Raw genomic sequence first — 14,572 nt, forward strand, 5'->3', positions numbered from 1 at the left:
ACAGTGGCTTCTCCTCGAGGAAGTGGGACAAGCCAGCAGCAGAGAATGTGATGATGCACACAAAGGCAGTACCCGGAACCCACTGTAAGGAATTATGACCATCTCCAGTCACCCACCAATTGTACTTGGTCATTTCAAAAGCCCTATGTCTTCTTTTGTAGTAAACACCAGTGTCCCCTCTCTCACACCTTGACAGTTGTGTGGAGGAAGAAATATGTTCTACATTTTCCTCTCAGTGCTTCCATTAAAAAACGCACAGGCAAGTAGTTTTCACAGATTTTAATTTTAAATAATTTTCAAGAGTAATATAAAAGTTACAAGTTTGTCTATTCAGACTAATCGTTTTTTTTTCCTCCCCTCAGAATTCTTCAGTGAAGTTAACTGCTGTATATTTCCGATAGCACTGGTTAGAGAGTACTTCAAATGACATGATTTATAAGCTTATGTTTTCCAGAAGAGGGGGTTCTGTGTCAGGCGTCTCTGGAAGTTCTCATACCTAGAAAAAAAAAATCAAAGCGTTTTAAAATGCCTTCAAAAAATAACACAAATAATGTAACTGATTTGCCTTACAATTCTAACAGAAATTTTGATAGAAAGTAGTCCCCGTTATTTTTCCTCTTGCCAAATAATTCCAGCTTCCACATTCATTATACACAGTAACTGTAGAGCAAAATCTAATGAAGAAAAATAACTAACGCATGGTTATGTCATGCACATATCCTTTCCAAATTTCACTTTTCTTACCAGGAAAAACATGCAAATGACAACTGATGTTTGAATCCACAATTAACTTAGAGCACTGAAAAACATGGAAAGCACACAATTTTTGTGACTTCCTCAAAAAAAAAAACAAAAAACAAGCAACCCCCCCCAAAAAAACACAACAAAAAACCAGCAACCTGCAGTATTTGAGCTGCAAAAGCTAGAAACCCCTTTCAATCTTCACAAATGCAAGCTGAAAGATATCCCAAGCTACAACCAATGAAATAAAGACAACAAAAACTTCTACATCTGAAAATTCTTAACCCAACTCAAATGAGAGAAGAAACTCTGGAATGTTTTAAACCCACTCAAATTAAAAAACAAAGAAAAAGGCTTATCAATATATATTTCTAAGCTAAATGAATTGATTTCCATTGCAGCCAGTCGACTGCAGACCTAAGATGCTCTCCATTTTAGAAGCTATAATTAAATGCATTATGACAACAAACATATGAACAGAACCAATTCCCCACTTGATTGTAATCAAGTTAGCAGATAAATGTGTTTGCTTTATCAGAGTTATGCCTCACTTCACTTCACTGTTTGGAACAAACAAAACTAAATTCAGCGTTACCCAGGGCACGACCAGCCATAACCCTCTTTCTTTAGCCTCTCTTCCCTGTGGTTTCTCCCACTTTACACCCACGTATGTTCACGGAGTGCCAAGTTACCTTCTATTTAGGAGAGATCTGCATCACTCCCAAAGGAAACGTAATGCTTACAGTAACTGCTCACAGACTCGTACTGACCTGTACTAATGATCAAACTGTCCAGAAAGCCCAAAATACTGTTTAGAAAAAGGGCTTGGGTTAATACTGTTGAGGCTAAAGAGGGCTAACGGATAAAATATTAGAAAGAATTTTTCAAACATCCTACAGGGCTGTCTGCAGTTCGCAGTTTACCTCCAGACCACGTGGGCTATTCCTGCTAAAAACCCTCTCTTAAACCAGTCCCTGGGAAACAACTCAGAAACTTTTTCATCCTGGTGGCAGAAGCAGGTCAACTAGGAATATGATTTCTCCATCCCTTCCATATTCTTAAGCAATATAACTATGCTGGAGCTACGTCCAAGATAACAAGCATAAAAAAAGCCCTAAAGAACAAACTGACAGGCATCAGCGTTCTGTCTCTCCATGACTCAAGAAGCACTTGCAGAATCAGCAACATCCTGTGACCCCACATACATCAAGGGTGATATTTCTAGAAACAACTAAGCTCACAGGGGAAAAAAAAAAATTAAAAAGATATATGAAGACACTGACAAATAAATATAAACAGTGGACAGAATGCCTGTGTACTTTAGGTAACCAACAGTGAATCAGTAACAGACTTTTCTGCATCATCTCCCTGGATGGCATGGCAGTAATACCTAGGAATCAGCTCTTTTGGTGCCTAGAAAAAAAAAAAACAAAAAACAAAAACACTGGACACTACAGATCATTTCCATACCATTTCAGAACTACATTTGCAGGAATGAAAGCTTCAGAAGGATTTGGCGTCATCTGTGCCTGAGTAACGGCAAAGGAGGAAGCAAAATTATAGAAGTTATCCAACATCTTCTGAGTGAACTGAAACAGAAAAGAGACATCCTAAGTAAGTTTTTTTGTTCAGTTTGTATTTTTGTGCAAAATTTTAGCAGATATGCAACTCCACATGAAGCAGAACTAGCACTGCTATCTAAAATGCAGCAGGAAGGTCCATACATGAAGGCCAGGAAGTCAGTTTTAAAAAGATCACAACATCCTAACTCTCAGTTTTGCCCTCAGATCCACCTAGTGTTCAGAAATCATTTTGAAAGTCTTCACTAGAGTCCTCCCTGGCCAATTTCATCCAGCTGGATAAGGAGCTCCAGGACGAACATTTTCTTTTTGTGACAAATAGGTGATGCAGTACTGGCCCCCTCCTTCAAATTAAACCATCAGAACTGCAAACCACATTAAAGCTGGAAAGTCCAGCTCATGGCAAGCCACTGGTTGCTGCAGGCTATTCAAGTGGTTTAACAATCAGCCTCATTACGTTACAACTCACTGCCAGACTCAGCAACAGGGAAACTTCCTTCAGCTTCCACCAGGAAGGCTTCTATGATTCTATGATGTTTTTTTACAATAGTACATGTATACTATAATCTGCTGGCCCAGTTCCACTGAACATACAAAACCTGATTCTCTGCAGCAGAGGAGTACTAGATGTTTTCTAGCACAAGAAAAAGTCACCTCAAAAATTCCAGATGATCTGACAACAATTAGGTGGGTTGCAGTCCCATAACCACCCACGGCAGCTTTATATTTTTAAATAATTATTTCTTCAGAAGATCAATTTTGAAGGCTTTGCTACCACAGACGATTTTGAAAGCAGGATGTCCACCATACCTCTGTGAACGAGTCTACTGATGACACAGCAGCACTTGCAACAGGAGTCTGCTGCGCCAGGTTTTCCAGCAGTTCCACCGAGATTCCAATCTGGGCCACAGTTGGCGTCTGCGGGAGGTTCATGGCACCAAAGGGGTGTTGGCTTCCCTTCCCTGAAAGGGCCACAAACAGCACGGGTTACACTTGACATGCATTTGAAGACAGTGTTACTTAAATCACCACGTTTCTTCTGTACGAGGTCTCTGGTGGGAGGTGTGGGATCCATCTCCCTGTCACAGGGATACAGAAAGCACAGCCCGAACACTTGCACAAGCACATATATGCACAACAGAGGAAAAGGTGTGACAGGTACATTTGTAAAAAACCAGCAGATCTTAAGGAAGCCTCTAAAAAATAAATATTTTTAAAGCTACTTGTGAAGGAAATTGCTTAAACAGAAATTATGATCTGTGAGTAAAAGACAATAGCACCTTTCTTTATAGGAACCAGTCCTTTAATGCACATCATAATGATTACAGAAAAATAGGAACACAAAGCAATGCTGAAGAGTTGTTTGATTCACTCCTTCAAACCAGGTGCTTGTGAACCTGCCCGTGCACTGAAAAACCTTCAGCATCACTGACTTGGAGCTATCCCTGTGGAGAGCTGGGCAGCCCCATGCCTCATCAGACCACCAACGGCAGCAAAGTTCAAAGAAATAACCACGGAACACCTCTGACTTTGCAAAAGATGCATAAAAAAAACATGAACCAGGTAGAAGAACACCCCCAAATTGCATTCCACTCACACAAGCACCATCCAAGCTCCTACTATCACTCCTGACCCTTCTCACCTTGTTGTTAATCAGCACTTTCAGCCCCAGCTCCACCTAGGGGCTCTGCAAACAATGACAGGCAGCTAGAGACAAGAGGCTCTGATCACCCATCCCTCTTCAGCAGCATCCGTACATGAAAATAAAGGGAAAAGGTCTAGGGGCTCACAATGCTATTAGGTGGAGTATTGATTTTTTATTCATCTATTTTCACTCAGTTAGAGTAACCCCAGTGGGAAAAGTATCCTTTTAACACCTAAGTGGTGTTTCAGCAGCCCTCTCTGCTCTCCTACCAGCAGTAGGAAGCTAACCAAGAGCTGTCCACAGATCTCAGACTTGCCCGTTACTCTGTGGAAGCACAAGGCACTGCCAGGAAGAAGCTGGCGCCCAACCTGTGCAGAAAGCACAGCCAGAGCCCAGCACCTCTTTCAGCTGAGCCAGGTGTGTGTCACTCCTCACCCTGACCCCAGGACTGGGATCCAACGCGATATTCACAAGCAAAGCACTCCCTCTTCTCTTCAAATGTGACTTTAACACAAGGCTGGTAAGAACAGAGATTGTCTTCTTAAGTGCTATTAATTTGCTCCTCTGGGAAATGCCACTGCTGTATGAGCTCAACCCCTGCTGTGGGCAGCTGCTTGCTTGTAAAACGTATAGAAGTTTCAAGAATATAATAGAAAAGCTATCAAATAAACAAACATCATGCTCAAGTTCATTATTAAAGAATCCCCACAGCAATAAAGCTGGTAGAAATTTAACATCTTGTAAGTTTCTCAGCTGAAGATGTTACAATAAAAAGATAAGATGCTCAAGTAACAAGCAGCTCACTCAGAATGTATCACTACTTTAGAAAGACACCCCTGATCTAAATAATACAATATATCCATATATTTTGTCCATTTTGGACAGAAAAGCATCCTCTGCCACCCTTACACTTACACTCCACATTTCGAATGCCTGGCCCTTGCAGTTAGCCTTCCAAACCTTACAGATGCAGAGAACACCGTGTTAATGGGAACTGAAATACTAACCCAGTTTTCACATTCACATTCTCTACTCCCCAACAAACTACATCATAGCAGAGAAATTGCAACCTGTTAAATTATTTTTTGATCCTTTATTTCCCTTTATCTGAGCTTGAGTCAAAATGCTGAGCCCCTGATACCTTTCAGCACAAGGATGTCAAAAACCTCACCCATCTGCATGCCTCAGACGTAGACACTGTGTGAAATGTCACGTCTGTGAGCAGAAAACAGAACTGCATACATCACTACATGATGCACAGTACATAAGGTCTGTAATAGGAAAGGTTTCCTGGAACATTTATCCCTCTTGTTAATATAATTCCCGTATAAGGGGAAGCATTTTATCCACAGCAGAGGCTGGAGATGCTCTTGCTCTTTATACCTCAACACTTCCAGAAGTTCAAGGTGACAAAGAACCAGCGAGCAGCAGTGGTATTCCCAAACAGGTTTCCAGAGCAACCTGAACACAACTTTTGAGTCAAAACCCAGCAGAACCTACAATGGCTCTGAAGGCATGCTGTGCAAGGGCAGCAGGATCCCAAGAAAAAAGCTTGCTCTCTCTAGTCACAGCTTGAGAACTGTGCACAATTCCTTGTGTCAAGTGATAAAGCTCACAGCAATTTCACTAGGAATGCCAGAGACATTAGAGAGTGAAAAAGTACTACTGCTGCAGCTCAAACTGAAGCTCTCCAGGCTGAACAGACGCAGATGCCTGGTGAGGAAACAACAACATTGGTGATCAAACAACGCTGGACCCAGTACTGGCCATTTGGGGACACAATCAGAGACACAAATTTGTTCCACCCGCACTCAACAATGGATTAAGTTGGAGCCCAAATAACCAAGCTACAAACATAATCCCTTCACACGCCTTATGGAGAGGATAAAACTCCAGTTCACCTTTATTCAGCCTCTCTGTGGAACAGCTCCACTACCTACCAGTAAAAAAAAGGCACTCTAAATCAGGAGACGTGCAGGCACGCTGCCTGCGTGCTGAAGGGCATGCCGTTGACATTTGGCCTCCTCCCCCATTTCACAGACACACGCTGGCTATCGCCACCAGGCTCAGAAAGTCTGCCTGAGACAGCCAAATGCAGATTTCAGCAGGCAGCAATGCCTCTCTGACTCCTCTCTCTCTAATCACTCGCTCTGGTTTCCCCTTTCCAGTCCATTGCACAACCCTTCATTATCACGGAAATTACGGCTGTGCAGCTCAGGCTGCCTCTGTGGTCCGAGATGAGCCGCAGGCAACACCAGGACAGGTGGGCACAGCAAGCACAGCCACCATCACCCCATGCCATGGAGATCATCCTCACGCCTGGTCCTGTGCTGACTGATACAACTGAGATGCTGAGACAGAGAAAAAACAGTTCAAAGAACAAGCAAGGTCACAAGGAGACAGGTCTCCCGTTCCCACCACCACCCAAAAGAAAGCAAGATACTTCTTTCTTGGAAATTAGGGCAAAAAGGTACTGGTCTGCAAGAGCATCTGGAAACATCTTTATGTTAAGGCTGTGAACTACAATGGAACTGACAAAAGATGGGTAGGCCTTTGCCACAAAAAAGCTTTAAGCTGATTGACTGCCATCCAGCTTTCCTTTAGGGAGAGGAAGCTATGCTATGGGAGTGCCTCATTACTTCTACAATATGCATGACAATAATCCCACTATTATTTAGGAAAAAAATAATATAAATACAATTCAAGTAGCACCAGCCTTCTCTGACTCTTAAGAGTCAGACTTCTCTGTCTCAGCTATATTTCAGAACCACTAAAACATCTGGGAGCCTAATTGCCACTGCCGATACCCTCTGTTGGGCAATTACGCGGTACACAGCACCTGAAGCAACCAGCTTTCTGAAGTCACCATGTCACACCTGGCTCTTTACAGCTCCTTTCCCTGTGCTACAAAGAATACAGCTGCTAAACAGTAGTAGCAAAAAGAAAGTATTACAATAATATCTAGCCCAATGCCTAAACACCATGCTAAGGAAAGTCCGGGCTCATTTTTATTCAGGTTGTGCAGAAGCAGTGGAAGACATGGCAATTGCATCCAAGATAAAACAAGTGAGAAATCTCACTAGGAACATAAACGTATAGCCAGACTTCCACAAAACTCATCCGATGCTTCTAGTACCACATCTGCTAGACACTACCTGGAAACAGATCTGCCTTTTCAAGCAACATTTTGATAAAAAACAGCCTAACATTTACCCCCTCATGCACGCAGTAACACTCCCATTTCACTGACTGCTGTTTTTCTCTACTTACCAGACTTCAGGCCAGAAATTTTGAAGATTGCACTTGGCTTCTCGTTAGTGACAAAGCCCAGCAGTTGCCACACTGCCATCCCACTCTGGTCCGGGTAACAAAAATAGACAGATCCACCCATGCCTTCCGGAAAAGGAATGGTTCCCAGCATGAACACTACTACATGGTTGATGTTTTCATAGTCTGGTAAATCAAATACAAATTTGTCTTCGGCCACTTGTTGAGGAGCTGCTTGTACCTATAAGGAACAAAACTGTTGTTAGCATTGCTGTGTTTCCCATCTTTGAGTGTAACTATGAATTTCCCTTTACAGAAATATGCCTAGGGTGGAATACAACAAAAAAAATGAGAAACATACTAACCTAAATAGCCAGATAAAAGTCAAACACATCAGTAGAACTGAAAAAAAAAATAATACTAAAAAGGGACAAGTCTTGTTCCACCTACACTGAACACAATCCTACCCAGGCCTACAGGATCCGAATACCTTCGCTCCCCATGCGCGTAGGCGGAAAATAGGGTGCAGGAGAGGCTGCCAAGGCTATGAGCAGTGGCTGCTGAGCACCAGGCTGGCACAACCCCAGCAGCACGGAAACCTGTTCACACAGGAATCACAGAACCATAGGATTATTAAGGTTGGAAAAGCCCTCCCAGATCATCTGGTCTGACCAGACCCCTACCACCAATGTCACCCACTAAACCATGTCCCCAAGCACCACATCCAAGCTTTCCTTGAACACCCCCAGGGATGGTGACTCCACCACCTCCCTGGGCAACCCGTCCCAGTGTTTGACTGCTCATTCTGAGCAGAAATGTCTCCTCATTTCCAACCTGAACCTCCCCTGGCACAACTTGAGGCCATCCCCTCTATCCCCATCCCTAATTACCTGCGAGAAGCGCCCCCCCCCCCCCAGCTCCCCACACTTCCTTTCAGACACAATAAACCTTCAGCACCCTGCTGGCTCAATGCCAGAGCACAACACCCACCCCCATCATCCCCACCCCAGGAGCCCCAAGCTTTGGGACCAGCGCTCTCCCTGGCCTTAAAACACTTCTTTCACGCCCCCAACTCGGCTCTGAGGAACCCGGGGCCCGGCTGCAGCTCCTCACCAGCCTGCCCGCCACCAGGCAGCCGAACATGGCGGCGGCGGCCCCCGGCCCCCCTCAGGCTCTCGGCAGCTCCCCAGCCTCCATCGGCGGCTGCCCCCGGAAATCTCCGCGCCCCCTCAGCAGCCCCCGATCGCTTCCGGAGCGCGGTGGTGGCGGAGGTGGTGTGTGGGGGGCGGAGCGAGGACTACAAGTCCCAGGGTGCCCCGCGCGCGCAGGGCGCTAAGGCGCGAGGCAGGGCGGCGCGGGGCATGATGGGAGGTGTAGTTCGCACTGCTGCACCAAGGGGATTTTTGGGGTTGGAAAAGGGGATTATTTCTACACATCGCCTTGATGTTACCTGCCCCAGTGCTCAAAAACCAGTTACACGATTACCTACGCTCAAGAAAGTCACACAAATTCAAAGAAAAATGCATCTTGAAGACACCCAAAATCACAACTTCTTGCCCACAAACACTACCATGTTCTCTGGAACTTCTGAGGGTGCCACCCCAAATCACACAGCACTCACCCTGTGCCTCTGCTCCTTCACATAACTTCTGCAGGCCAGCAATGAGGGGCTTGGGTTAGTGAAGAACCCTGTTTTTGCTTCTGGGTGAAAATGTGAAGAGCTGAGGGACCTTTGCAGGTTGTTTCTGTATCTGGAGATTGAAGTCAACATTGCTGTTGAAGTAAAAGGCAATATCCAAGGTGTTTAATCTGGATAAAACTGGCCAAAGTAGTTAGGAGCAAATAAAAAGTGTTAAAAATAAAGAGAACAAAATGAAAAGTTATTCAGAAAACAAAACAAAACAAAACACACACACACACCTGGTTAACCATGCCAAACCACAAGGCTACTCACAGAGCAGCATATGGTGCTGCATTGCCAAGAAACTGAATTTTTCCTCACAGATACAGGTCAGATGCTGGAAGTTTGCACCGAGGAAGTTTTAACACTGCATATATTTACTGTATATACTGATCTTTGGTGCCATTTCATAATAACCTGCTGTTATTCTGCACTTGGTCAGAGCACAGCCCTCCTTGACATCAGTTTCAGCTTCCACCAGTGCAATTTCTAAGCCTGTATGAAACCTTCCACAGACACCTGCAAGAGAGTTAAAAAAAAGGTTAACATCAAGCATCAGCTCAGTAGAATGGTTATGAATAATTCTTGTTCTCCCTGGGCAGATTCAAAGACTCTTTGCTATTCCATCATCCCCTGCTTCTTGCTGATGCCTCTCAATGTCTTTCAACTGTATGAAAAAAAAAGGGAAAGGTCACGACAGCAATAGGATAAACTTCAATGCCATGTGTCAGCAGGAAGGGACAGGGAAGCTATGTCTGCCTTTCACAGACATTTATATATCTAGGATAACAACAGAGCTCGAGTTCTGTGCCAAAATAAAAGGACCTCCTTGTGGGTGGAAGCATCTGCTCACTCCCCTTGGGCTCTGTCCCCTCCTCTGATTCTGTCCCAAGTTCCCCTTTTGGAGCTGCCTGCAGTCCTGAGAAGTCTCAGACCACTTACAGTTTGTCCAAAACCATTTCCAGTTTCTCTGTTCACTTAGAACAGAGAAACAGAACAGAACAGAACAGAACAGAACAGAAAACAGAGCAGTTACAAAAAAAAAAAAATTAAAGCTAGATCTAACAAAATTAACTGAAGGAGGCTAATGCATCTTTAAATAATCTGAAAGCAATCTTTCCTCAACTTTCACGTGAACTTCAATTTAGAAGGTAAAAGTATACCACCTCTATCCCAGGTCTTTCACCCAGTTCTGAAAAATGAAGGCAAGTCTTCATAGGTCTCATTTCTTCATTAGGTTTGGTTTGATTTTGCACTTTAAAATATGCAGTATTATCAGAGTTAATGAGCAAATCCCAGAAATAGCAAACACATTTATTCTTAATCAGAAAATATTTTGAAAACTTTGTACTTGGAAGAATAGGTGTTGAAATTTCTTCAATATCATGTAGTCATTCATTACCCTTACCCTCAGAACAGACGCAGGTAATCCACAGCAATAAGGCACCCCTGGCACATTTTCCAATTAATAAACGCCTTGGCTAAACACTGAAACTAAGCAGCATATCATTAAAGTAGGGCATCAGCTGGAACTGGTGAAATGGTGGTTATTATATCTAAGCACTGTCCTCTGGCCTCATTTTCACACCAGTGGGAAAAGTCTCCAAGAAAATAGAAGTTAAAATAGTGTCTCCTCCTGGTTGAAGCATATGAGAAATATTCATGTAATCCATAAGGAACCTAGCAGAAAAATACTAATGCCTAAACAGAATGAGCAGAGACAAGTTAATGCTGGGTGCAAGGTGCAGTCACCTGCTGTAGGTAGCTGGCCTGGTTTTACAGTGCTTAGGTAGGAGGCATCTGGCCCACCAGTGATTCAGAGCCTGAAGCTGATCTCCAGGCTCTTTAGGCAGCACAGAGAGGTGAATGACTCTGCTGGTATTTACACAATCCTAGGAGGATTTGATGCCCTGACTTGAGCCTTATGAACAAAAAATGCTATCTGCAAGGATGAGTCTGATTGGCCCTAAGCAATTTTAATTCCTTTATCTGCATGGGATTCAACTTGCTGAGGGCACTTCTCAGGCTAAAGGTCCTTACTGAGGAAGGGAGGGAGTGAGCAAGGGAAGAAAGAATGTCCAGCAGAAGTAGGAGATATGGTTTCCTGTCTCTTCTCAGTCTGACGTGGTTTGAAGCCATTCCTCCCATTCCCCCGGAACAGGGCCCTACCACAAGGTGATTCTGTATGGTTCTCAACATCCCTCCTGCAGTAGCTGGGTCACAATATACAATGGGGAGATGCTGGTGAGGACTTCTAAAAAATACAGCCTGTAGTTCTGGTTTGTGCACTTTATCATTCTTTTCAGAACAGGATTTATTGAAGCAGAGAAGTCCAGAGCTCCCACAAGAATATGGCTGGCAATGACTTGGTCACTTCAGAATACCAGAAAAGAAATTAATGTGAAGTAACAGTCCATAACATTCAGTATAATTCTTTAAAACTTTGTCCACTAATCATCAAACTAATCAATTGTGCACTAAAAAAAAGCACTATCCACAGAGACTAATCTCCACAAAAAGGAAGTGCCATACAGCCTTCTCCTTCATTTAAGTAAGCCATTCATCAAAGCTTAAAAGCCCAAATTAGCAGCATCACTGCAAATAATTGTTAATGACAAGCTTTTCAAAGAGATATTACTGCTCTAATGCATTTTTTTTTCTCTATGTAAAAGATGCCCGCTACTTGCTTTGTACCTTCAAGTCTTGTTAACACTGAAAGCAACCCATCAGCTATTCAGCTTTTGAGGAATGTCCACTGCTTGCAGCACTGTCCTCACTAGATGCCCTGGGAGAAGGGCACTCATGAGCTCTAATACCACTGGACATTTTACTCCAGAAAGATTTAGATGACTTTGGCAACTCCAGGTTGGCAGCTGAGACTCAAGCAGAGAGGTACTCCCCAGAATTTGGGAGCTCTTTAATATTTGTATTTTTAAACTTGTGGTTAAGCAGAACCTTCACTTGAGCATGGATCACACCATGGACAAGATCGTGGATGATAGAATCACAGAATGGTTTGGGTTGGAAGGGACCTTAAAGATCATCTAATTCCAACCCCCTGCCATGGGCAGGGACACCTCCCACCAGACCAGGTTGCCCAAAGCCCCATCCAGCCTGGCCTTGAACACCTCCAGGGATGGGGCATCCACAGCTTCTCTGGGCAACGTCTTCCAGTGCCTAATCACCCTCTGAGTAAAGAATTTTTTCCTTACATCTAATCTAAACCTATCCTCTTTTAGCTTAAAGCCATTCCCCCTTGTCCTATCACTACACCCCTTGACAGAGTCCCTCCCCAGCTTTCCTGTAGGCCCCTGTAGGTACTGAAAGGTCGCTGTAAGGTCCCCCTGGAGCCTTCTCTTCTTCAGGCTGAACAACCTCAACTCCCTCAGCCTGTCTTCTCAGGAGAGGTGCTCCAGCCCCTTGATCATCCTCGTGGTCCTCCTCTGGACTTGTTCTAATACTTCCACATCCTCCTTGTGTTGGAGGGCCCAGAGCTGAATGCAGGGCTCCAGGTGGGGTCTCACAAGAGCACAGCAGAGGGGGACAATCCCCTCCCTCACCCTACTGGCCACACTGCTTTTGGTGCAGCCCAGGATATGGCTGGCTTTCTGGATTGCAAGCACACATTTCTGGCTCATGTTGAGCTTCTCATCCACCAGCACCCCCAGGTGCTTCTCCTCAGGGCTGCTCTCAATCCATTCTCTACCCAGCCTGGATTTGTGCTTGGGATTGCTCAAGGTGCAGGACCTTGCACTTGGCCTTGTTGAACCTCATGAGGTTTGCACAGGCCCACCTCTCAGGCCTCTCTCAATAAATACAGGCAAGCCCCTGTTCTGAATCCAAGAGAGCTGTTCTTCCTCCTGTAAGCCAATGTACCAGCAGAAATCTGGTGCCTGGAAGCAAAAAGGGGTTAATCTCTCCTCAAGTCTCACCTTTACAGCAAGAACTGAGCATTTCCACAAACAAAGCTCAGCAAGTGAGTGCGTGGATGATGCCCTGGAGAAGAGGAGAAAGGTGTCTCCCAGAATTATGTGTGCCTGCTCCAGGGACAGCAGGTGCAGCAGCTTATTTTTGCCTGTGTTGTTACCAGGTATAATGCTGAATATTTAATAGGACGGGCTAGTTTAAGCCAACCGGTCATGGATATGAGCATCTAAGTGACTGAAAGGGCATATTTATGTAAAACAACAACTGAATAGCTGTGGCAACAAGTGCTTCATGCATCATCATTGCCTATTTTCCTCAGGGTTGCATCTGACATGTTCCTTCAGGGAAATTAAAAGCTGAGCACTTTTTCCTCAGCCTACTCAAGCTCTATAAAATTAATTTTAATATCGAATGACTAAGAATTCTTGAGGAGTGGCAGAAGGAAACAAATACTGCAGCATAAAGTGAACAAGTGCCGCTGAGACCTGCCCCTTCCCCGCCCACACTGGGTGAAGCCACACTGGGCGCCGAGAACTACATCTCCCGTCAGCCCTCGCTCCGCCCGCTGCAGGGCGCCCGTTCAGGCCTCGTCGGCCTCACCGCCCTCGTGGCGCGGTGCACGCTGGGAGTTGTAGTCTGTTCCCCACGAGTGTGTGGGGCGACTGCGGCATATCTGGGTGGAGAGGGGTTTCTTTGCATTTGGAGGGGGAAAGCGAGGGCCTGGATAGAGTGGTTGGAGTCGTGGGGTGGTGTCAGACAAGGGGAAGTCATTTGAGTAATGTGACTAAGTGATTTCATTTATTTATTTATTTTGTTGCCATATGTGCTGTATAAATGGTGGCTCACCCCATGGCATGCACCATGGAAGTTGGGTATCAGCTAAGCAGCTTAAAGCATTTCACTGATTAAGGCATACACATCTTTTATCCTGTATAGGTTACAGCCTTAACGTGAATCTCTGTTTCGATAAGTGTTGAGAAATGCTTGAGAAATGCTTGAGAAACGCTCATCAAGCGTTGGAACTGGATGGGCTTTAAGGTCCCTTCCAACCCAAACCATGCTGTGATTCTATGAATTCTACCTTACCATTAGCTTGGACACGAGGGGCCTGTACTGTGTGACAGAGACCACTGACACGTCATCCTAAGCAGAACCAAGAATGTATGGGTTGAAATTAGCATGTGGTAATTCTCTGCCTTTCTCCCAATACCTAACACTCAACACCTGTCTTCATTCTTCAGTGCTCTGGAGAAGATTTGCCCACAGGACAAGAGCAAGATGGTATAGGTATTGCAAGCTACATAAATGTGATATGAACAAGACTGAAGTGAAGAATATCATCAGACACTAGATACACTCCTAGATCTTGCTTGTCACCTCTTATATTTTTCCTAGCAAGGAAATTAGCTCATTCTTTGAATTTGTAAAGCTGTACTAATATGATCACTAATATGCCTTATTACTATTTATCACTGTTGACTGACAATTAATTTTTTGTCTAGGCATATTTTCTTTAGGATTATCATGATAATTGTGTTTAAATAAAATATATTTCAAGTTTTGGATTGATATCCACATTCTCTTGACAGGAAATTAAATATTGAATGAACAGAGTGTAAGCTTTGGAGGGGTGAGAAGGGACACATCAGGACACAGGGCACTTCAATTATGGGGGCACTTCTCTCCCAAATTAATGCAGTAATTATTAAACTGCAACACGTTCTTCATCCA

The 14,572-nt window shown here is 44.2% G+C and overlaps 1 protein-coding gene across 1 annotated transcript; it reads right to left on the minus strand.

The window, feature by feature from the left end:
- Positions 1-264: 264 nt before the first annotated feature.
- Positions 265-8,442, minus strand: HIKESHI (heat shock protein nuclear import factor hikeshi). The gene is made up of 5 exons (XM_032192874.1): positions 8,347-8,442; positions 7,237-7,474; positions 3,132-3,283; positions 2,212-2,330; positions 265-496 (listed from the first exon to the last, which is right to left on the minus strand). Exons 1-5 carry the CDS (start codon positions 8,374-8,376, stop codon positions 442-444), a joined length of 594 nt encoding a protein of 197 aa, XP_032048765.1. The 5' UTR covers positions 8,377-8,442; the 3' UTR covers positions 265-441.
- Positions 8,443-14,572: the final 6,130 nt, after the last annotated feature.

Source organism: Aythya fuligula, chromosome 1 (assembly GCF_009819795.1).
Source record: "Aythya fuligula isolate bAytFul2 chromosome 1, bAytFul2.pri, whole genome shotgun sequence".
NCBI classification, from domain to species: Eukaryota; Metazoa; Chordata; class Aves; order Anseriformes; family Anatidae; genus Aythya; species Aythya fuligula.